The sequence below is a fragment of the Lissotriton vulgaris genome, chromosome 12 (genome assembly GCF_964263255.1).
Source record: "Lissotriton vulgaris chromosome 12, aLisVul1.2, whole genome shotgun sequence".
Taxonomy (NCBI): Eukaryota; Metazoa; Chordata; class Amphibia; order Caudata; family Salamandridae; genus Lissotriton; species Lissotriton vulgaris.
In genome coordinates, this window is record NC_141700.1 from 248,693,171 (window position 1) to 248,717,878 (window position 24,708).

Genomic DNA, 24,708 nt, shown 5'->3' on the forward strand with positions numbered 1-24,708 from the left:
CGTTGTCGGGCCGCGACCTGTACATATCTTCCGAGCTAAGACAGCCCCCGGTCTACCTCCTTCCCCAAAGGCTCTAGCCACATGTGTGCGGTTCAAATATTTCATTTCAGAGTCTAGAAAGTCCTCGTGTTCTGTGTGTATTTCACGGAGTTTGGCCAGGTGCATGATATCCTGAGTGGACTCATATAGGGATTCCAGGTCTCTCATTTGCTGTTCACATCTGCGTATCTGAGCTCTAATATCCTTCAGAACCCCCACTGTGGTGCTAATACAGACCCCTCTAATCGTGGCCTTGAATGCCTCCCAGAGGATGCCAGGGTCATCAGTCGATGGGGCATTAAGGTCAAAGTAATCTTTAATCGCCTTCTTAATCGTGTCTGCGTAAGTTGCATCATTTAGAGCACGTGCGTTAAAACGCCACTGGAAGGGGGGAGGTGTGTATCTTGGAACGTCCAGCTGCAGGAGGACCGGATTGTGGTCAGATAGCGTGCGAGGGAGCACCTGTAGGTGCCGCACCCATAGTGCCAGGTCAGAGGAGCCCAGCCAGTAATCCAGCCTGGACCAACTGTTGTGGGAAGCAGTGATATGTGTGGCCCCAGGCACGTCGGTGTTCCTCAACCTCCAAAGATCCTCTAGACCCAGATCTTTCATCATGTGTCCCACCATTGTGCGTGAGTGTTTGTGCTGTTCCACTGAGTTAGCTGAACGGTCCAAACCGTCACGTAGTGTCACGTTCCAATCACCACCACACAATATATGCGCGCTATTGTGTTTCTGCAGGTGCCCCCATACCTCCCTGAAGAAATCCGGGGCGTCTGTGTTAGGACCGTACACATTCAGCAATGTCACTTTCTGCCCTCTCAATGTACCTGATACCATTAGATATCTGCCTGAAGGGTCCTGTGTTACTGTGTGGTTCACGAAACCCACCCCTCGTTTCACCAAAATGATCACCCCTCTAGAGTAAGAAGAGTACGAGGCCCTGAAAACCCCCTCCGCCCATCTTGACCCCAGCTGTGCATGCGAGTGCGGGGCCAGGTGAGACTCTTGTAGGAACGCTATGTCCACATTCCACCTTGTCAGGCTGGCAAATATCTGCCGTATTTTACGTGGCTGTGAGAACCCTCTAATGTTCCAGGTTAGAACGTTTAAACTGTGCCTACCCGCCTCCCTGGTCCCCATCAAAGGCCAATGACATAAGGCATGATCGCCCACCACAAAGCAATTGCATAGGGATTGTCAGTATCTCCCTTTTAGTTGCCCCAGTCGACCCAGCAGTAGCTAGGACTAATTTGGAACCAGCACAAAAATACATTACACATTCTGTCGGTCTAACAGTACAATCATACAACCCACCCCCCCTGAACCCACCCACTCCAGCAACCCCAACCTGCTGAAGCCAGTCCCATCCAGTGCACCAATCCATAACTCCCACAACCATAAATACAGTGCCCAGAACCAAACTCTTACTGGGTAATACCCTTGTAGAGGTCCGCCAGGGGCACAACTCTCCACCTGGTGTACAGGTGTGGGCGATGCTAAAGAAGCTGTATGAAACGCAGTTCAGGTGAATACTCGCCGCCCCCCCTCCCCACCCCCCGAACAACCAACAACAGAGCCACTGGCTTAGCAACACGTCTGGTACAGTGCGTCTCCAATGCAATTACATCAATTAATCATCAAGGCACAGAGTCCCTCGCCTCCCACCTGTACTGCTCGCCACATAGAGTGCATCGGGAATCGCTCATAGTCAGTAATGGAGGCGTCCCATAGTTAAAGCATATTGAGCAGAGCACAGCAGACAAGGGGGCAGTCTCTTGCCACGCGTGCACCAGCCTGCAGATAGCAAACGCCACAGGGTATTAGTGTCTCTCAGTTGTGTATGCCAATATTGCTTTATGTAGCGCGCATGTGTCGTGATGCATTCACAGTTCAAAGTTAGTAGTGATCCGCATCATCGATCAGAAGCCTCTGAGCCCCAGCGGGCCCTCTTCACCCAGACATACCGTGGATGTTGAATCAAACCCACAACCGGTCAAACTGGAAAACAGTTTCAAGCAGGCTAGCCAAGTGCGGAGATTAAAGTCCATGCTAAAACGCATGATTTGGAACTGAACGGTACACTCACCAGTGGCAGACCATGAAACAACCCCTCACTGTTAGTCCGAGTCTCGTCGTTGTTCATTTTGCGAATTGTCTCTCATCTCCCGCTGAACCCTTTTGACAAATTCTTGTGCTGCTTTCGGTGACGGTAGTACTGTCGCTTTCTCCTTCCATACCACCCTGAGGCGTGCTGGATACATCATGGAATATACAATGTTCAAATCACGCAATTTGGCCTTCACTGCAGTATATTCTTTCCGGGCCTGCTGGACCGCAACTGTGTGGTCCGGATAAAATTCCAAGGAGTTCCCTTGATGCTGGATCTTCCCTTTCTCTCTTGCTAGCCGAAGGATCGTATCCCTGTCGCGGTAGTTGAGGATTCGCGCCACAATCGGTCTCGGCGTGGCACCGGGCGGTGGTTTCGGGGCCAGTGACCTATGTGCACGCTCCACGATGAAGAGGGGCGACAGGGCCTCCGCTCCGAACAGGTCCTTGCACAGTGTTTCCACGTAGGTTTCCATGCGGCCTGTGTTGGTGGACTCCGGCAGGCCCGTGATCCGTACGTTGTTACGCCTCGAGCGCGCTTCTAAATCCTCCTCCTTCGCCCTGATCACCTCCAGGAGCCTTTCCATATCTGCGCATTTTGAGGTGGAGGCCCGCGCCTCATCTTCAACCGCGGATATGCGTGTTTCGGCCTCATCTAGTCTCTCTCCATGCTTTTCCTGTCGTGCTGCCATGGTGTCCATTCTGCAAGTTAAGTTGTCCAACTTGCCATTAATATCCTGTAGGTTCGATTGTATCGCTAGCAGGATCTTTTCAATGTTGTTATTGGGCGCTTGACCTGCCTCTTCCTCCAGCACCCCGTCAGTGGATTTCTGCGTTTTTTTCGCCTCAAAGGGCAGCTTCTGTTGGTGTTTGTCTGGCTTGCCCATGCTTGCGGGTGGGGAGACCGCCTTCCTGCACGTGGACCCCGACGCCCTCGTATGCCTGGTCGCTGACGCCGTGATGAACCCCACCCTTGGGGTGACCGCCGCCTAAAAGATCGTCACAGCGCTAAATGCACCGGCTGAGGGTGACACTCTCCTGGGCGTGAGGCGATGTGACCGACGGCCGTCTGTGTGCTGACTGCACCGCCGTCCAACAAGCCCCCTCCACTTAGATGACTTGTGGCCCCTCAGTCGTGCAGATAACGTGACCCAGTGTGGCAGCTCGCTGCGCAGAGGATATCTCAGGCCTCCCTGACCCCACAGGCGGCGTGTCGTCGCAATATGGCCAGCACACTCCCTCCACACTCAGTGTTAGTCAGGCAGCCATCACCGCAGGTGTGTCTCTTCTGCAGGCTTAACGTATGCCAGGTTTTCGTCTCTCTGTACAGCCTCCGCGGGCCTGCAAGTCCGGGGTCTGCGAGCGTCTGATCAAGAGGGGCAGGCACGCACGTGGTCGCCAGTAAGTTCCCGTTACTCACATCAGCCACCAACCCTGGCGCGATAACATGAAGGCACCGGCTCCCATGGGCTGATGGGGCAGGGCAGCGGCGGTCACAGGTCCCTGATGTATTGGCGAGCCCACGCAGATCTTCAGGCAGCACCGACAAACGCTGACTGTCCGCTGCTCACAATGCTCGCCGCCATTAGCCAACACCACCTACCCTGCAGGAGCGTGTGTATGCCTCCCTCTCCGCTCACGCTCAGCACTGCTCTCCACGCTGGGCGCACAGCAGCTCGCTGGTCTCTCCTCCGCTATATCGGGCTACCGCCAGTGTCTCGGCACAGCCACCGGAGCTGGAGACTATTCGGTTATGCCCGCGTTTTTCGAGTCGCGGCCGCCATCTTGTCAGGCAGTGCCTCCAGCGCCTGAACGTGGGTCTCTGGCGCACCACAGCGCGACAATTTTTGATGCAGGGGCAGTGGGGAGGCCAGTCCTCAGAACCCTACCTCCGCCACGTTTCTGCGCTTCTGGACGGTAGAATGGTGACTGTTGTCTGCCAGGTTGCTGTGCGCACGTCTCAACGCGGCGGCCATCTTGTCAGGCGTCCGGACCTCACGCCACGTTCATCCGCAAAATGTGGGGTAATCTCTGTCCGCCGGGGGCCGTTTCTCACTCCGTTATGTGCTCCAGCATTTCACACACCTGTTCAGGCGACCGGGGGGTCGGTGGCTTGGGTGAGATCGGCGATATCCACCATAGTTGTCGATCGCCCGGCGGAGCTGCTTCTCAGGCAGCCATGTCGCCGTGCGCCCCCTAGCGCCTCCACCAACTCGTTTGACAATTGGGCGAGGGCGGAAAGTGTAGCATTGCACAGAGAGGAGACAGCGGGACTTCGCATGTATCCCATAACGCAGGACTGGGATAATGCCTTGGCTGCTTACCACCAGGGGTGCCTGCAGAGAGGCATTATTTAGACCCTCATAACATAGTACCGGCCGGGTTTCTCCCCCCGTACCCTCCCCCTTCCTCCCGTTACATATATTGCTCGTCGCTCTGAGCGACCCCCACTACTGACATAGAACCACGCATGCCTGCCCCGTGGGCACAACACGTGCATGCACATTCATCGTCTGACACCACCCAGCCTCTTGTTACTGAACTCTCAGGTTGTTCTTCGCAGTTTTTTGTTTTGAATAAAAGATCTGAATATATATTGCATTGCTGACGCGCTTAATTTGCCTTGATCTGTTGACATAGCATAGCACGTGCCCCAAACTGAACAGCTCACTGGTGTGATATGGGGACACAGTTGATTTATTCTGTGAGCTGCTGCTGTTGCTCTATATTATCTTATTAGCATAACTGTAGCCGATGATTACGACATGCTGTTCTACATACTTTGCTTTTATTTTCGCTCCTCTCAGTCATGTTCATTCATGTATATGTACAACTGATGCAACATGTAACAAATATCCTGTACTACAGCTTGGTAATTTAACCTTATGTGTAATGATGCTAAACAACAAAAAATGCAATAAAACATATTCAAACAAAAAAATGTAATGGTGCCTGACAACACACGTTTGTGCACTTTTCAACTTCATTGGGTCCCTTAGCAGCAGGCCTCTTGGGAAGCTTGAGGGCCATTTAGGCGGCAGGTGTGGTAGTAGAGCAGTCTGATAATATTGCGTTGGGATGTCCAGTGACATTTTATGTGCCTCATTCAGATGAAATTCTGCTTGCACGATATAAACGACAACATTTAATTGATGCCCAACTTACCTGTTATGAAATAACATTACATGATTCTCCCAGCAAATATGTTCAAAGGTGTGGGGTTTTGAATATTGCTATGTTATTTCATTTAACTCTCCAACAGGATGAAGTTCACAACTGTATCCAAGTGACAGAGTTGTGCACTAAGCCTTGACCAGATATTAAAGGTAAGCCTTTGAAATTTTGTGCAGATGCATTGAATGTAGAGGGCATATGCTTAAGTGACAATGTTGGAATTTTGAGAGCTGCATATTCTGTGTGTGCAATTTGCCATGCTGTTGCCATTAACTGATGACTTAACCATGGACTATTGAAAGAGATTATTTGATGTGCTTAGCGGTTGTCTGACAGAAAATGGATGTTAAAAATATTGTTTGGACAGACAAGCGTGTCAAAAATATAGAGGATTAAAATATAGAAAAGGTAAGTGTAAACAGGTAAGTATAGCTTTACTATTCGTAAGTTCAAATTTACTTGCCTAGAAGATATATATATATATCTGTTCCCATGGTGCACAGGGTCAAGACTGATTTGCATGTGGCTGGGTTCAAACTGGAATGGCATGGTGAGCAGAAAAACGATGGATTTAGGCCCAGATGTCTGTTCTGGGGTGAATGTATGACATTGTTCTGTATTCTGTCCATCAACAGTTGTTTTTGCATTTGTCACCCCGAGTGGGACGGGTATGCTCAGACGTGTGTCCCGTGCTCTCCATGCCACTGGAATCAAGCTATACTGGCTAATGAGGGCTGAAAGCCCAAAACCGGTCCCAGGATGCTTGTTTCCAGTCCAGGGAGGACCTGGCTTGGCAGTTCCGGCTGGACTGTTCCCATGGGGCACAGGGTCAAGACTGATTTGCATATGGCTGGGTTCAAACTGGAATGGCATGGTGAGCAAAAAAACGATGGATTTAGGCCCAGATCTCTGTACTGGGGTGGATGTATGACATTGTTCTGCATTCTGTCCATCAACTGTTGTTTTTGCAGATATATATTTATCATCATGGTACATATATGCGGAGTTACGTATAGTAAATCTTTGCTTGCCCATTTGAACGTACCTTCATAACATTTTTGTCCTCGATATTCTTGACACAATATTTTGCCCGGAGGATATTTTTTCTTAGATATTTTTCCAAACACCTTAGTTACTTCTGCGTTATGCAAGGTCTAACAAGCTGTCCCTGTCCTAGTGGTTGCCGTATGTCATAGTTCAGAGCATAGAGATTGGGTTCTAGTGAAGAATCATACTCAAAGAAATTGTATTATAGACGAGATGGAAAGGACTACGCTGGGTTTTCTTGGTTGTAATAATGTTGTGAAATGTGAAGGGCTGCTGAGGTGCATGCATCCCACACAAAAAAAGGTGAGAGTACCAGAGGAGGGTGGTAAAGACCCCAGGGCCTCCAAAAAGGACTGTTCCAGTCAAGAAGTGCTGCAGGTGTCAGCGGCTGAGACATACAGCCTTGTTACTAGACTCCAGCAAAAGAAAACATTGCATTAAACCCAGGAAAAAGGAAATTAGGGGTCGAGGCAACAGATAGTCTCAGTAATTGTGGGGGCTGCTTTTGCTACCTGCACAATAACACAGATTTTAGCATTGCTGATGCAAATGATTCAACCAGTAGGTTAAGGTAGGTCCTCCACCCTCAATGATACTCTGCAAAATGAAAGAAAATTATAAGATCAATATGTGTGCCTCATCGTCAAATTGAGTACCAACAAAATATGTATGCCCAGCTGGTCCAGACCTACTATTCAACTAGGAATGTATCAAATTGTTGGGTGTGCATTCACATGCCTGCCTCCCTAACAGAGGGAGTTACTTATGCGCAAAGACCTCATTTTTTCCCATTATCATTTGCTTGCTACTTCCTCTGCCTTCACTAGAGGGCAAGAGTATTAGGAGTTTAATGAGAAATCAAAAGAAACCAGGGGGATTATTAATATGACGGAAACAGGACTGCCCGCTAAGGGTGCGGTGGTCCTGCACATCCCATTAGGATGCGCGGGCACATCCCACATTGGTAACATTGCGGCGGTCGGTGCTGAAATCACCACCCACCGCAATGCCACAAAAGCAAGTGTGCCTTTCAATGCACAACCTGACATGCACCGAGTGGTGCTTGCCATATTGTACTTTGAAATGCAGGGGGGTACCTATGTGCACCCCCCACAATACCTGGGGGCCAGATATGGGCCCCCAATGTCAAAGACTGCATGCCTTTGCGTTGCTGCCATGGAAAGGCATGTCTCACATGCATATTAATATGGATGGTGGTGTCTACCAGACACCGCCACCATATTAACAGCTTTTCTGCCTGGTAGGCAATCGGGTGGATTGCCTACGGGCGGAAAACCGACAGTCTGTATTTCCGTCCGCCGAGGTCCCCCCCGCCATAGTAATATGGCGGGGGGAATTGGCATGCGGGCAGGCACAAATGTCGGTCAGATCGCCACCATCATACAGGTGGTGGGGTTCCGCCCGACATGCTAATGGGCCCCTAGGTTTGCAATGCCTAAAGATGTTCTCTGTATGTTGTGGGAAGTGGAGAATGGATTTTTAGTATAATGTGAAAATCATGCTAGACATTACCGCACCTACAAGAGGAGGTGTTGTGATTTCACAATGAACCAATTACAAGGAAGAACACTACTCTACTAAGTCATCCAACTCTGAATGTATAGCGTGAGGGCAGGTGATAGCATTTGTATGCACATTTTTAACATGCCTAAGAATTTTATGTGCTATAACAAAGTAAGGAGTTACAGGGATATGTACCACCTCTGTGGAAAGAGAGCTTACTTCTCATTACCAGTTGGGTGGAGTGGTTTCTATGTTTAGTTTTGTGGTCCCCACGTATATATCATACAAAACAGTTAAAGAATATCAAGTTTTTCTGTCAGAGGAGGGATGCCGTGGAGAACACTTTTGATATTATTTTCAGCAATGATCCCTCCAATAGGCATAGCTTTAAATGCAAAAATCAGAAAGCAAGCCAGACGATTGAGAAGTTACCCATTGACACTGCCGCCTTCTCTAACATTACTGAACTAATGATTGCGATGCATAGTATGGTTATGCAAAACAGAATAGCCTTAGATTTATTCCTGGCTAAGGAAGGTAGGGTACGCAAGGTAATCAACATTTGGGGCAGATTACGATGTCGGGTGGAAAGGCTCCTCCTGACAGTTGGATTCTCCTCGACTGTGTCGAAGCCCTTCCGACCGACTAAGACGGTTTATAATCCGCCTGACCGATTATGATGTTCGTGGTCGGAAGGTAAACCGTGTGGTCATTCCAAATCGGTTCTGACTGGCTCTGTGAGGATTCATGTTGGCCTGACCCTCATCCTACACCCCTATGGACAGAGTTTCAGACCTCAGGATTACATTTAGGGGCAGATTACGATGTCAGGCGGAAAGGCTCCTCCTGACAGTTAGATTCTCCTCGGCTGTGTCGAAGCCCTTCCGACCGACTCAGATGGTTTATAATCCGCCTGACCGATTATGATGTTCGCGGTCGGAAGGTAAACCGTGTGGTCATTCCGAATCGGTTCTGACTGGCTCTGTGAAGATTCATGTTGGCCTGACCCGCATCCTACACCCCTATGGAAAGCGTTTCATGCCTCGGGATTACAATGTCGATTTCTAACAGCCTTTCCTGCGTCAGCTTGTCCGATAGAAACAGGCTGTCTGAAAGTGACTTTGGGGGCCCCTGCCCTGCATACTTCAGCCTCCGGTTGGGGTCTGAGGGGTTATCTAAGGTGCCCCCCTGTAAAACCCTGCACTGTGTGGCAGGCACTGTGGGGTGCCCGCGACAGGGTGTAGGGTTTTATACACACACCCCATTTCCCCATAGAAGCCTGTTTCACTGCCAGTTGTCGGGCAGAACTCAAGCTCCTACAGGAAGCAATAGGAATCCGACCGAACAGTGTTCGGTAGCATCGTAATCAGGTGGACGGAACTGCAGACCGCGAGTTGGTCGGTCCAGATTCCGAGACGGTGTCGGGCGGAAGGTTTCCGCCCGACATCATAGTGACCCCTCTAATATTGCAGAGCTATTGCTGAAAATGGTTAGAGAGTGCAAGAACTTATATTTCACATTTCAAAGGTTTCACAGGATGGGCATGAAATGAAATGAGCAATCCAGGATTTTGGGAGAGCTAGGGTACCAGTTAGGTAACTGGGGAAGGTTGATTCTGGAGATATTGGGAGTCGTAGTTGCAGTTGTCTTCATTTAATTACTACTAACATATGCCGGGCCTAGCTTATGCCTAATGTGCCAGAATGTAGAAGAGAATTGTGGAGGCTTCAAAGGATACAAACAGGGTCTAGAAAGCCGAGAGGAAGGGATAGAAAGAGAATTCGAATTCCAAAAGGTGGGCAAGCATATGAATGATATTGAGTAGTAAGATTGACAGTCAGTGCAGATCATTTACGCTAAACACATTAAAACTAGACTGATTCTATATTGCCTAAAACATGTGACTGGTTGGCTGTAGCACCAACATATACGCAGGCTTCAGTAGCTAATGCTTAAAATGGTATTTGACTTTGCTCAGCTGCTCATAAGATGTGAAGACGAAGGAGTGAGATATGATATTCTCGACCCAGCCTTGACAAATGTTTCACAAGGTTATATCCACAGCAAGGAGAATGCACTGTTTTTCTATCTCATCAATTGTATCAGTAAATAAATTTGGTTACGCATTAAATGAATGCACAACTAAATAACTAATACATGAACAACTGTTTTCTTTGCTTGAGAAGTAAAACTGTTGGGTACATTCCCATTACTGAGGGAGTTTATATCGATCTGTGCCTTTGAGTTTTTGTCTCAGACATTGCTGGAGCCATGGAGCCCGAGTTGTCATTAAGCAGAAAAACAGTCCTTCTACTAAACTTTATTTAATAATTCGGCATGAACAGTGTGATTTCAAGAAAGAAGGAAGTCAGTAGTGTATTTATGCATTGTATTATTTGCCCCAATGACCTCTTATGTTTTCGTCAAGAGAAGATCCTGCCACCTCCTCATTAAATAGGTTTCAATAAAAGCCAGATGTTTCTGTCACGTGTGTGTGCTCCATAGACTTATACTGAGCAAGCAAATATATAAACCACTCAAATATGTAGTCATTCTAGCATTAAACGCTTCAACTGGCCGTTTTCAGGAGGAGTGCAGGTCGATGAAATGAGAATTGTCTCTTGATTTTTTGCTCTGCAGCTCGCTATTTTTTCATTAAACGTATGTTATCATTTTGGCATTCTAACTTCCATTTTATTTTGACAGAACCACTAAGCTATCATCTTGTTTGCATATTGTGATCATGTTATGCACAGCCCTGCTCAGACTTCTTGTATATTTAGTCTCACTTTCTAGTTTGCCATCTTTAAGCTAGCATCTGGTAGTTTATTAATATTAATATTATGTATTTATTGTTTCGGCTGACGGCTTTACAATATATTAAAAAAGGAAAACATGCGATATAAGGACAATTCAATAAAAACATGCGCACAACAATCTATCAATAAATTCATTAAAAAAGAAAAAGGTTCAAATACAGAATACCATAAAATGCCAGAAAAGTGACTTTTCATCAAGGGCATACGTCCAGAGAAGAAGTGCATGTTTGAATTCTTCGACTACAGTAAAGTACAAGTGCAATGGGAAAGGTACATATTACCATCAGAGGCTACCTCCTAAGTATAAACATCTACATCACCGTTGGTTACAAAAAAAAAGTAAGAATTGACTGTTTTCCAGTTGTAAACAGTTTTCCCCCCACCTAAGATGTAAAAGTGCAGGGCAATGAAATAATGCTAAATTATTAGACGTATACATAAAATTATGATATTTTCTGTGAGTTCTTCGGGCATAATAAGGTGCAAGTACATTGGGAAAGGTACATATTACCATCAAAGGTTGCATCCTAAATATAAACATATACAACCCTATTAGTTATGGAAACACAGGGAGTGAAGGATTGTCTTTCTTCAGTTGTAAACAGTTTGTCCATCTACATAGGAAGTAGTAAGGGTATGTTACATTAAAGTAGTGCAAAGGTATTCAACTGATACATACAATTATAATGTGTTCTGTGATAGAAACAAGCCAGGTTCATAAAGCTTACCTTGTTAAGCCTAATCCTAGAGTGGAGGGCAACTCTTTCAAGCAGGACCACGTAACCCATAAATATGACGCTACAGAGGTAACCACATTCACATCATCTGACTTAGTACATATAGCCATTGCTGGTTTCACACATCTGACCCCATAGTGTTTGAAAAGGGGATATGCCATCTCTGCCGCGGAGACAACAAATGTATTGCAAAGCGGCATAAAATGGGTTAGATTATCCAGACCACCAACACTACATTCACAGCAATCCAATCGGCAAATAAACATGCATACGTATCAGGAAATCCCTAGTTGAGAGGATATCTAGCTGGAATCTCAAATACAACATTCACTTTAATTCAGGGTATATTATAGCATGTCTAGGTATTCTCAACATAAAGACCATAGGTGCTATTGAAGTAGTTACTCAACAAAGATCCCGGCTTTAGCTCCCAGCATTTTTTTATCTGCATATAATCATGGTACCGTTCTTTAATCATAGCTGCAGTATCCTGTCTAACACTGCCAGGAGCATCCCACAGAGTTATCAACTGTAATTCCTTTAACATATTTTGTACATGTGATGACCATGTATATACTTGATGGGAGTAACTGGCTGTAACTTCCTCAAGAGTTTCTAAAAAAACTGTGGTCTTAGGGTTTCTTACCAATCTTACCTAATAGAGAATTGGCCTGAGAGCAATAGTTTCTGATATAGGGATAAAATTAAACTCTGTGTACAGTGCCACTAGGGGGGTATCTGGACGAATCCCCAGCAAATTGCGGAGGAAATAATTCTCAGCAACTTGGAGTGGGCAGACATTCCCGAATCCCCATAATTCCGCACCATACAGTGCGGCCGCCACTGCCCTTTGCTAATATATTTGTAAAATAACACTAATACTTCTGGCACCAGCCTGATATCTAAACTTTAAAACTGCTTCAGCCAATTGCCTCAACACTAGCGTGGCCTTCTGTATTTGGCGCGCCCCATCGCAAATTCTCAGTAAATCAAATACCCAAATAGTCAAACTGCTTGACAATCTTCATTGGGATATCTTCAAGTAAAGGCTATTTTTTAAATAAGGGGAGGACCTCAATTCCATATACTTTGTTTTACTACCATTGATGGTTAAGGGCTTCTTGTCACAATAGTCCACAAAACATGTTAGTAGCCCATGGGCTGCATTTTCTGTTTGTGCCTCAATACTGCGTCATCCACGTATAGTACTATTGGAACCCACTTCACAGCTACAGTTGGAATATCTATGGGGTCTACAATCAAATGGTCAGCTGCATCATTTAAAAAGAGGTTAAATAGCAAGGGAGCCAACACGCACCACTGCCGGACACCTTTTTTGACCTGGAAGGGTGTGGTGCACTCCCCGCCCGGTCCTGTAGTTTAGATTTCTTTATCTTTTTCAAAGTAATTTCTCGTTCTTCTCATGAGAAAGCTGTGCACCTGTGCATTTTGTTTCCCGTCATGTGTACACTCATTTGAGGCGATGTTATGTAGAAAATCTTTAAATGTAATGTATATATGAGTAGGGTCAGCATTTGATGCTCACTGCTAGAGAGGGGGCATGCTGTTGCTTTGCATTGAAATATGTCACTTTGCTTGAATTGCTAAATCAATGTATGCAGACTTCACATAACCATGAGTGTGTTTAATCTTATCTCTCCTACATGCCTGTACCTGCTCCAGCTGCTTCTAGGGGTGGCACCTGATGGGCCAGTCTGGCAGAGTGCATGATTACTGGTAGTTGTGTTTGGGCTCCCTCAATAGGTACCTTCTGCTGAAAGAATGTGTATTTATTCTAGTAATAGTACTTTGTGGGCCTGATTCACAAAGGTAGTTACGTGAAGTAACTTTACCAGTGCAGAGGCTTCCCACTCCTGATGAGTCTCTGCACTTGTGGTGAAGTCTCCGCACTTGTGGCGGAGGCTCTGCACTCGTAGCGGAATCCCAGCTCTGCACGGGGCACGAGCCACAGTCCTAACTTTACCACTTGTAAATAGCTTTGTGAATCAGGTCCTGTGACCTTTAGAACATTATTTGGTGCGCTGCAAAGCAATTTATTGATATTTGCTAATGGTACATGGCTGGTGCTGGAGTACCTTCTGCTGTTGGAGAATAAATCCTATTTCTTACGATTGCAAGCATACTTAAATACTAACTCCGCCTTTGACTCATCCTAAGGCCCTTGTTGCTGCACACTCCTTGCTCATAAACTTCATGTGAACAGTGAAGGCTGCAGGCAGACTTTCACAAGAAAGGAGCGTTGGTGATTAAATGGTGCCACAAGTACAAACAGGCCTGTTTGACTTACCTTCTGCTACATTTCATTCTGATTTAATTTATGAGGAAACTAACAAAAAGTTCCAGAACCCTTTTGCAACTGCTGTGCTCTTCAGGAGCATGGTGGAGGGTTTGGAGGGAGAGATCTCACTTATATTAAGCAATAATGTAGCCTCAGCAGTACATTAAACAAATATATATTTCAAGTCACTTTGTATTCCTGACCCTGTAAAGTTGCTCAGCCTGCAGACTCGCACTACTATATAGTCACAGATTCCCTCCAGTTGGGATTACATTATCCCATATATCATGTTGTGGGGCTTTTCAAACCTGATTGTGGGAGCAACTTTCTTGAATTTCGATCATTTGTGATAGAATTTTAAAGTTTTTTAAATCTTTTTCACAATAACTAGTAGGCACATTTCACACTCTAGCTGTGAGATGTGCATGATCATGTGGTTGCAAATCTGATGCTGTTGTCCATAGTTTATACATTTTTCTTACTGATTTTGGGATAGTAGTTTCTGGCATGTAGACATTTTCATTCTCATGGAGCTCAATGAATCATAGCTCATGTGGGAGTCTACAATCTATCAAGAGAGGGAAATAGAAGCAGTCTGGGGTCCCACTCAGCTCCTAAATATGGTACAAAGAATCTAAAAGGAGTGGAGCCCTGAGGCCTGGAGGGATCTTGTTAAGGAATATGTAGGACCCTCAACAGCCATTTTCCGCCTTTGGTTTGTCTTTGGCCCTTGGCGTAGTCATTGTTAATAGCATCATCATCAGGTCTTGTTGGCCTCCAACAGGAGGTGATCCAGAGGAAATAGTTGGGATCTACTTTGTAAAAAAGTTAATTAAAATGATCTCTTTATCATAGAATTAGATTGATTCAAAACAATGATAAAGATAAGGTTAAAAAAGTGGATGTGAAAAATAGGACACATCACTTGCAATAGGTCAAAAAATGGTCTACAGGTTTCAGCCGACATGCGCCCTTGCCGGGTCGATGGCTTACGTCAGGACCAACTTTAGTGGGAAAGGATAATTCCCCTTTGTTTTTTATATATTACTCACGTCAGGTGGAACACTATCCCCTGGTCCTGATTATGCAGCCGCTCAAATTCATTCTGGCAAGTGAGATTGCATTTGCTCTCAGCTGTGAATAAAAAGAGAGGTTAGTTCACAAATATTACCAGGCATCATGTAGTATGTCTGGTTTTCGCCCTATAAATCTGTGAACTTTCATGTTTATTTTTTGCCCTTAATGATGGTTGCATTATTTAGGTGCGCTAATTGCACTTAGTTTGATTCAACATGCTTTCAACTAAGACTGAAATTCTACGCATTAGTGTTATTCCTCAATATCTCTGTGCTGTTTAAAACATATAATCTCTTCAACGTTTTTTGTTGTAAATCAGAGTATTAATAGTATTCTGCTTGTACACATATTCATTCTATAGATATTGGTGGACCATGATTACCCGCCCATATCACCGTACTGTTAATGCGTGCATTACCCCCCACGTTGTTGTACTGATCAGAGTTCCACTTTCATACATGTGCGTTAATTAGATATTGATGGGCATGTGCTAATTGTGAATGCCCCACTCGTTGAAATAACACATATACATACATTTCCTAAGGTTGTCATTAGTTTAGAAATCGCAGATACTAAAGAATAGCAAAGGCTCATTTTAGGCGCAGTTTTCCGCTGTTATAAACGAACGCTTTACCTTTTTAAATCACTGAACGTTCCACATAGGGTGGTGGGAGAGACGTGTAGGCTGCCCTCCTTAAGCAAGGGAACCAAAAGAAAATAAATATGCGAAGAATTATCCCTAATCTAAGTAAAAAGTTTACCTCAGTTAAGACATGTGCTAGGCAAAAGAATTAACTCTTTCTACCTCTCCATCACTTTACTTTAGGTGCAGCCTGAAACATTGTGGTTCAATTTGATGTAAGATAGCTGTTCATTAGTGATGAATCTGCATATAACATGTGTGTTTTGCCCAACCAAATCAGTAGGTGGACGTTTTTGAGGCCTGTATAAAAAAAATATACATTCTTGGTGTTGCCCAGATGTAAGTAGCCTTCGCCACCCAATGAATGTTTTGCATGTGTTAATTGAACTGTTGTGATAGTGTGTGGAAAAAATAATGACTCAAGTACAGAGGCCAATACGGAAAGAAGTGTGGAGTTTCAACATGCATTGTTGTAGGCATCTCAGGTATTAGGCAGGATGCACTGGAAGTCCACTACAGTAATGGTGCAGGGGCGTAACAAACACCCCGCAGCCCCCGTGGTGCCGGGGGGCCCCCCACTCTTTAGTAACTGAAGGGGGACCCCTCAGCTTGGTGAGAGCTGTGAGAGAGAGGCTTGCCCTAAAGCAAGCCTCTATCTCTCTAAAGCAGGCTCTAAAGCAGCCTGCACTGAGCCCCTCGCGCTGAACCAGTACCGAAGAGAAACAAAGTAACACGTTATATTGTTTCTCTTCAGTCAGAGCCACGAGCCAGGCCTGGAAAAAGGATGGGGTTGGGGCCCCAGAGAGCAGGAGGCAGCACAGAGGAGAGCTGACAGGGGCAGGAGAAGGATTGCAGCTCCCTCCAGGAACATGATCTACTGGGACCCATTGGAAGGTAAACAAGCATTTGCAATATATGGTTTTGCAATATATGCATTTGCATATATACAAGTCATATATGGTTTGATATGGAGTAGTTAGTTGTGGAATTGTGTTGTGTGGACTGGATCTGTGTAGTGAAATAATGTTGCATGGTGTGCAGTGTAATTATGTGGATAGTAATTGTGTGGTATTGAGTACAGGAATTATGTGGAGTGGAATTGTGTGTCACAGAGTGGGATTGTGTGTCTTGGGGTGAGATTATCTGGAATGGTATTTTGGGTTGTGAAGTGGTATGTCGTGGATTTTACTTATGTGGTGTGCTGCTAAATATTGTAGCATAGTGTGGAATTTTGTTGTGTAGATTGGATGTATGTGGTGAGTTGTGTCATTGTGTTGTTGATTTGAATTATGTTGTTGAATTATGTGGTGTGGAATGAATATGTGTAGAGTTGACTTTGTGTGATGTGGAAGTGTGCGCTGTTGAGGAAAAATTATGTTGAGTGGTATTATGACGCATGGTGTGAAGTGTAGTTATGTGGAATGTTGCTACGTGGCATAGACTGGATTTATGTGTAGTGTATTTATGCAATATGGAGTACAGCATAATTATGTGGTGGTAAATTATGTGGTGCTGAGTGGTATTATATGGAGTGTAATTATGTTGTGTAATGAATTGTGTGGGGATGAATTGTGGAATTGTGTGATGTGTGGGATTATGTTTCTAGATCAATACACAATCTGCAACTCAAGTGGTTGCTCTGAATAAATCATAGCCGGAATTTATTTTGATTCATGACCTTCCATTGAGTCGCAGTATTATTCGCATTAGTATTCTCTACACATACATGTGTTTGAAAAAGCCCATACACATTTGTCGAAGCAGGTAATTTTATTATGCAATTATAGTCTGTATCACAGACGTATTCCTTACATATAAGCCATTAAAAATATTTACATATCATTACACATTGGGAGTAATGCTGTGAACCGTAGGCCGATCATGCACGAGAGGGAGCAGAGCAGGGACTGGAATGTGAGAGCCTTGGGCACGTGCACTAAGCGTTATAGAGTCCTCTCATTCCTCCGGATTGATGGCATGTCTGCAGGAAACTCACCTCAAGGAAGCAGGAGCTCAGAGATTAGCAAAAAATGGAGGGGACAGATTTTTCCCTCCTCATACTTTACCTATGCCAGAGGGGTGCTAGTCTGGATGGCTCTGGGACCCCATTCGTCCTACAATACATGGAGGTAGACATTAATGAAAGATAAATTCTCCTCAGAGCTAAAATAGATTGGAGAGAAGTACCAATACTAATATCTATGCCCCAAATGTGGACAATCCAGACTTCTTTCAGGCCCTTCAGTAGTTTTTTGTGTCTGAATTGGAGGTGCCCCTTATCTGGGTGGGTGACTTCAACTGTGTGTTGGACCCCGACATCGACAGGGACCCACCTCGCAGAGGGATAAAGCCAAGGATGACAGAGAAGCTCGGAGAGGTTATGGCAAACCTAGGGGTACAGGACATGTGGCGACAAAGACACCCCACCCAGAAGCTATACAGCTGCTACTCCCCCACTCACAGCACCCACAGCAGACTAGACAGGGTGCTGGTAGCGTACCCGGATCCTGATATGTACTTTGCAGTGACCCATCAGGCCTGGGTCCTTTCGGACCACTCCCCAATCGCATGCAAGATTGAATGGGCCCCTGGTCCAGTGCCGGATGGCCTGGAGGTTGCAGGCGGAGACACTGAATGACACCCTGGGTAAGCAACACATTGAGGGAGCCCTGACTGACTACATCACACTGAACTGGGAGGAGGCGGCCTTATCGAGGGTCACAAAATGGGAAGACCTAAATGCGGTGGTGAGAGGATCCTGCATTAGCCTGATGTGTGGAGTTTGTAGGCTACTTAAGTGGGAATTGAAGGAAGAAGTGGCAGCGTTACTAGAGGTCCAGACCCAGGTACGCCTGGATCCTTTAGCGGGGACAAGAGAATGGGAAGTGAAGACACGCATATGTGACATCTGGAACAGGCTCGATAAATGCACTCTTACCCAATACCGACAGTGCCTACACAGGGAAGGGAACAAATCAGTCCGTTTATTAGCGTGGATTCTAAGAAGAGAACAAATCCTGTATACGGTAGCAGTGCTGCGTACGCCTGCAGGCATAATGGTTCATTCTGAGACTAAGATTCTGCAAACCCTCCGAACTCACCTTCAGTTAGTTTATACGGCAGACCCGACAGTGAATGAGTGAGCTTATCTTCCCTACCTACAGTCCTTATCCCTGAAGACACTCTCCAAGCAGGCCAAGAAGGATTTAGAAGCCCGCATATCTGTAGAGGAGGTACAGACCGTACTGCAGCAGCTACTGGGATCCAAGTCCCCGGGTGGCGAAGGTTTTCCTCCAGAATTAAATCAGTCCTTCCCAGGTGCATTATCCAGAGCCCTTCTACTGGTCTATGAGGAGGCATTAGAGAAGGGTATACTCCCACCTAGTATGCGACACAGCTAAATATGTATGATCCTGAAGCCGGGAGGGGACAGGTACGCACCTTCAGCATACCAGAGAACGGAGAAGTGTGGCTCACTGGTTAGAGGAGGCAGACCTGGAAGCAGAGGTCAGCCTGGAACCAGGGTTCAATTCCCGGCTCAGCGGGGTCTTGAGTCCTAAAAAAATGTCCATGGACTCGACAATTCTCGCTCCGGTGCCTACTCGATTCACGGTTTCACACTCTGGGACTCTGGGCAACAGCTTGCTTAATCTCCACAACGGCCCCTCGCGGCGGAATGCCTGGCTTTCACCTTGCGGATACCCTGCCGGGGTTATCTCACAGGGGAATACCAGGACGGGTTCCCTAAGCAAGCGCTTAGAAATCGCTCGGTGATTTGTCCTATATAAATTCCTGTACATTTACATTTACATTTACCACCCACTCACCATGATAAATACGGACACGAAAATTCAGTGTAAACCGTTATCTTCCCGCTTAGGTCCACACATGCATATCTCGTGCATGAGGAACATAGCGGCTTCATCCCAGGGCGTAACACAGCAATGAACCTAAGCCGATTAAACCACATCACGCATGAAATCAGAAGACGAGCGAAGAACTGGTACTCATGTCTATAGACCTGGCTAAGGCCTTTGACACGGTAGACTGGGAATACCTCTTGGAGGTCCTCAGGGCTGTGGGGATTGGGCCTAAAGTTCCCCGGTGGGTCCAAACATTGTACAGTGAACAGCGTGCTAGGGTAAGAATGAGCGGGCTTGCTCGGAGGAGTGGTTGTTGGGACGTGGCACCCATCAGGGGTGCCTGCTCTCACCCCTATTATTCGCCTTGGCCATTGAACCATTGGCAGCACGAGTTAGAACAGAACTAGACCAGTGGGGTGTTGTGGTGGGGAACGCAAATCATATTGTCTCCCTGTATGCAGATGATGCGCTCTTTTATCTAGCATGCCCTGTGTAAACTGGTTCAGGAAGGTCTCTGGTCTGCGACTTAATCACACCAAATCATTGATTTTCCCACTGGCAGGCAAGGCAGCAGTGCCTCTGGGGGACCTCCCACATTTAGGGCTTCGATGGGAATGTGCAAGCTTTAGGTATCTGAGGTTTCAGATCACGTTTAATATTGCGCAAGCACTTTCCCTGAACCTGGATAGGACAATTGCGCCACTGCAGAACTCTGTGAAGTTCTGGAATACCCTACCATGTCTTTTATGGGCAGGCTAGCTATTTTAAAGATAGTCATGCTCCCTATGTGCCTTTATGCGCTACAGAACTCGCTCACCCCCATCCCAACCCAAGTTTTCAAGCAATTGAACACGATCCTGATTTCATTTCTGTGGGCGGGGAAGAGGAGTAGAGTAGCTCTGAATACCTTAACAAGTAAATATGGGGAGGGGGACTGGAACCCCTACGATTCAATGTATACTACTATGCCATCCAACTACAGCACGTGGTGGCACATTGGCTAGCAGAGGAGGACAATTGGGAAAAGCGACTGCTGGCTGGTAGCGCAGACCCGGTAGACCTCCCGGTAGCACTGAGAAGGGTAGGGGGTGGAGGGAGAATACCCATATCTAGTCCGACAAACGGCGAGCATTTGGCAGCGGTTTGTAGAGAAGGTTCTACACAGAGCACCCTTTCATAGAGAGCTGCCGATCTGGATTCTTGCCCCCATTAGAGAGATGGATACACACATGTCATTTCAGGCCTGGAGGGACAGTGGCTGTGAGGTTCTCACAGACTGATTCCCCAATTAGATTTTTATAACATACGAACAGGCATGCGAGAGCTTCGACCTTGGGCAGAGTCACTATCTACAATATGGGGGGCTCCAGTGGGTAGCTAAGATCACCTGGTCCCATACCCGGACTTTTCACAACCCACAAATACACTAGATATATTGAATACATGTGGAGCAGGTCGCAGGTTGATATCCCTTCTCTATAATGCCATGAGGCAGGACTACTGCACCATCACCACCGTCCAGGGCAGCCTGGGACACGGATATCAACAGAGGATTAGATGAGAGGGCCTAGGGGAACATCAGCGATCTCACACATACAGTCTTGTGTAACTCTAGATTTAAACTGACACATTACAATTTCTTTCACCGGACTTGTCTTACGCCAGCGCAGCTGAGACGTATGTCCCCTATCAAGGATGGTAAATGCCCTAGGTGTGCTGTGACGGATGCAGACTTTTTATACATGGCGTGGGAATGCCCTTGGGGAGACGGTTCTGGACGGGGGTGACTGATGGCGTGTGCGCAGTCACTGGCCTACCGTTGAAGGAGGAACCACTGCAGTGTTTTCTGGCCGATATACGCAGCCCTAAGAAACGGAAACTGCCCTATAAATTGCGGCAACTGATGTTAGTGTTGGCCAGGCGAAGAATGGCCTTAACGTGGATGGGGCAGAAAGGTCCGGAAATACAGGTGTGGATTAGAGATATCAAGAAATGGGCGCTAGCTGAGGAAACGCACCTGAAGCACCCACGAAAGGATAAAGGACTACAGACAGACTTAACAGAATGGAGAGAGCTATGTACTGCAGGGATCTGACAGGATAGACAGGGTCCAAGCAAATCACAGCTGAGGGTGCGGGTAGCGATACAAGAGGGGTGGATCATCAGGAGAGTGAGAGACTGGAAATCTAGCACACACCCAAGGCAAAATAGTTTCAAGTGTAGTCCTATATGGAACTGTGAAGTAAACTAACACTTCTGTGGATTTCTAGAGATGTTGTGTGGACACAAGCATTACAATTCCATTCTTAAGGGGCCTACAATTTGCTGTACGCTGTGATGTTGATGTTTTAATGTCATGTGAAAAAAAAACTTCTTAAAAAAGAGAAGATACAACTATCAACACTTACTTTAAAAAATGCTAATAAATACAGTAATCCAGATTTTTTCTCAAGAGCCTACCGCCTCAAAACCCAAGGGTTTCCGTATACCAAGGCTGCCCAGTTTTGATTCCATCACATTCCTCTTTCATCCTCCAACCTATATCACCTGTCTCTTGATATCCCTCTTGCAACTTCATTTTCATCACTGCTTTTTCTCAAACATGCAGTATTTCCATAACGTTCCCTTCCTCCTTCTTTCTCCCTTTTCTGCATTTTTCTCTCATTATGTAGGTCACAGTCTGCTGATAAAAATTAAGCCCTGGTCCCCAAAATGAGCACTAGTGCCCATCTCCTACACCCATTGGCATAATTTAGGCACTACATTTTTACTCTTTTGTCTAGGATCTATGAGGAGCCTACAGCCCACATGTGATTGTGTCACAATTCCTCCTGTCCCATACATTATTTCAGACCAATTCATGTAATCCTGCACACCTAAGTACACCTCTTATGTACCTTTCCTCTTAGATGTGGCATCGGTGATGGGGTTCTCAGGTCTGTCAGCAAATTCCTTTCCTTTGGTCACCAAAACCTCTTTTACAGCTTGAAGTCCATGCACAAACACGACTGGAACTGTTCCAAAGTATAAGCTGTAGACAGGGCCGTACTTTTCTGCAAACTGAATAAAACGGGAACAAGCTTAGAATACAACTAAACAGGCACACAGGAAGTCTACCAAAATGACTTGCTTTCAGACTTTACTCAAAATCGCCGTAAGGTTTCAGCAGAAGCAATGCCCTACTACAACAAGGTTTGACAATATAAGGCTGGAGAAGTCTGGGTGTTCAGAAGGACTCTGACTGACACAGTTCAGAAGTTATAGTCCAGGTTTATTAGGGTTTGTTATGCAAATCATTAGATACATACTTTTTCTGTCATACTAGTCTAAACAACAACGGTACATAGACATATGTAGACATATTTTAACTTTACAGAAACATACAGTCACTGGATGTTGTCATCAGTGATGACATCAGTGATGTCATTTGAGATGTCATCAGTGATGTCATCAGTGATGTCACTGACCATGTCATGAATGATGTAATATGTGACATGATCAGCAGTGGATTGCGGGTGCGCGATATATAGTTATTGCATCTAACTATATATGCGAATTTCTATGGTTTTGTGCGAGTAAATTAAGGTTTTGTAAATGCTAATCCCTAACTATATATGGGCTAAAACCTATGGTGGTTTTTTCAGTGAATTTCAATGGTTTTTTAATAGCAAATATCAAAAGCTGTCAAATGTCAAGTACGTGATAGGTAAAAACATTTTCGTGTTTATGCACGCTGATGTGCTTTGAACGCTGCCCCCCCCCTTTTTTCTCTTAGAAATACTCTCTCTTTGCAGATAGTGAAGGGTAGTTAACGTAGGCCTTTGCCCCGTTGTAATCCGTCGTGCCTGCTTGTCTCTCCATTTGATTGATTGTTATCCAAGCATTTACTGATTCTCTTTGGTTCATTCTCTATTTACTAACAAGCACAAAGTCGCAATACTCTGTTTAGTCTTTGCAGATAGTGCAAAATCGTGTAAAAAAAATAAATAAATAATCAAGCAAAATCAGTAGGCCACTAATGGGATCTCTTTTTGACCTCGCTAAAATAGAAACATTAGGAACAACCCTTCATGAGAAATACAAAACTAGTGAGATGAACTGAGCTCCACACCATGATGGCTGCAAGACAGCTCGGCTCCGCCACCCACCCCGCCCAAAATAACGATAAACTCTATGCAAATATTATAAATATATACAACACACCAGCAAAGTAACAGGGTAAAACATTTTATTAAATAACTATTTACATAACTATTTTATACTTTTTGTTGCCTGATCCGGCTAGCTCAATCGATCGAGCATGAAACTCATGCACTCTGATAGCAAGCGTTGCTGCTGATGCTATGCAAACAAAAACTGGTTTTCAGTTTGTACATTCTTCAAGATTTTTCATCCAAGGCTGGTTGAGAGTTTGTAGAACGATGGCTTCAGATTTTCAACATACGGTGTGGTGGCGCGGACTGGGAGGGTGCGCTTGACTCCTGCCCCCTCCCCAAGTCGTGTTGCCCTGGCGTGGCCTAAGATCGCCCCCGACATAGGCGGCCGGCTCCCGGGGTCCGGCGGAACTTTTTGCCTTTTGATGACTCTTCCATTCTGGACCTTATCCCACAATCCGTTTGACCTGAAGACACGCTGTAGTGGGGCGCCCCTTTACCGTTTCAGTTGCCATTCCGCCCGCTTTTGCTACACTGTGCCTCGGCCGCCATTCAGCTGTTTACCGCCCGCTCTTGCGACTACAGCGTCTCGCTCACCATGTAGTTGAGTTGCTCCCGCTCTTGCGATGCAGCTATAGGCGGCTGCCACAGGACTCTCAAAATGGCGGCCGACTCTTCAGATTTGGGCGTGGTCCACTAAAATGGCCATGGAACACCTTGGAACTCGGACGCTTGTCTGCTAGGGCTTGGGCCCCATTCTCGAAAGCGTCCACTGAGCCTTGAAGATTCTACAAAAGTCTTGGGGGCCCCCGACTCCCGCAGGCTTCTGGTGGGGAGCGGCTGCCATGATTGCTCGTGGAATGGCCACGACTGAGATACGAGATGGTGGTGCTCTCATGCTAACGCCAGCTTCAGTCTGAAACATCCAGAAACACTGTAGACTACCAATTCGATCAGTTCCGGTAGCGCCCCAACGTGACCCGGTAGGGAAGAACTTGCCCTCCCCTCTTTGACTGATGGTTCTTGTTGCCTGTCCCTTCTGTTGTCATTTAACAGAACTTTTTAGACTGCTGAAAGGGGTTGTGTTCCGACCGCTGGTTGGTGGAGACATTTTGACTATATTCTGGACCTACGTTGTCGCGTAATGCGTTATATGACACGCCGCGTTAGCGCACCCGGAAGTGCTCCGGTGCGCAAAGCACAGCTTCCCGGAAGCGAACCGG

The 24,708-nt window shown here is 46.0% G+C and overlaps 1 protein-coding gene across 1 annotated transcript in view; it reads right to left on the bottom strand.

Moving 5' to 3' along the window:
* LOC147673879 (cytochrome P450 2J2-like) overlaps positions 1–24,708 on the bottom strand; it is a 345,429-nt gene that overhangs the window by 298,482 nt on the left and 22,239 nt on the right. Inside the window, exon 2 of the mRNA XM_086947758.1 lies at positions 22,229–22,391. Within this exon, the coding sequence (XP_086803884.1) occupies positions 22,229–22,391 (163 nt within the window). The remainder of the gene's footprint in view (positions 1–22,228; positions 22,392–24,708) is intronic.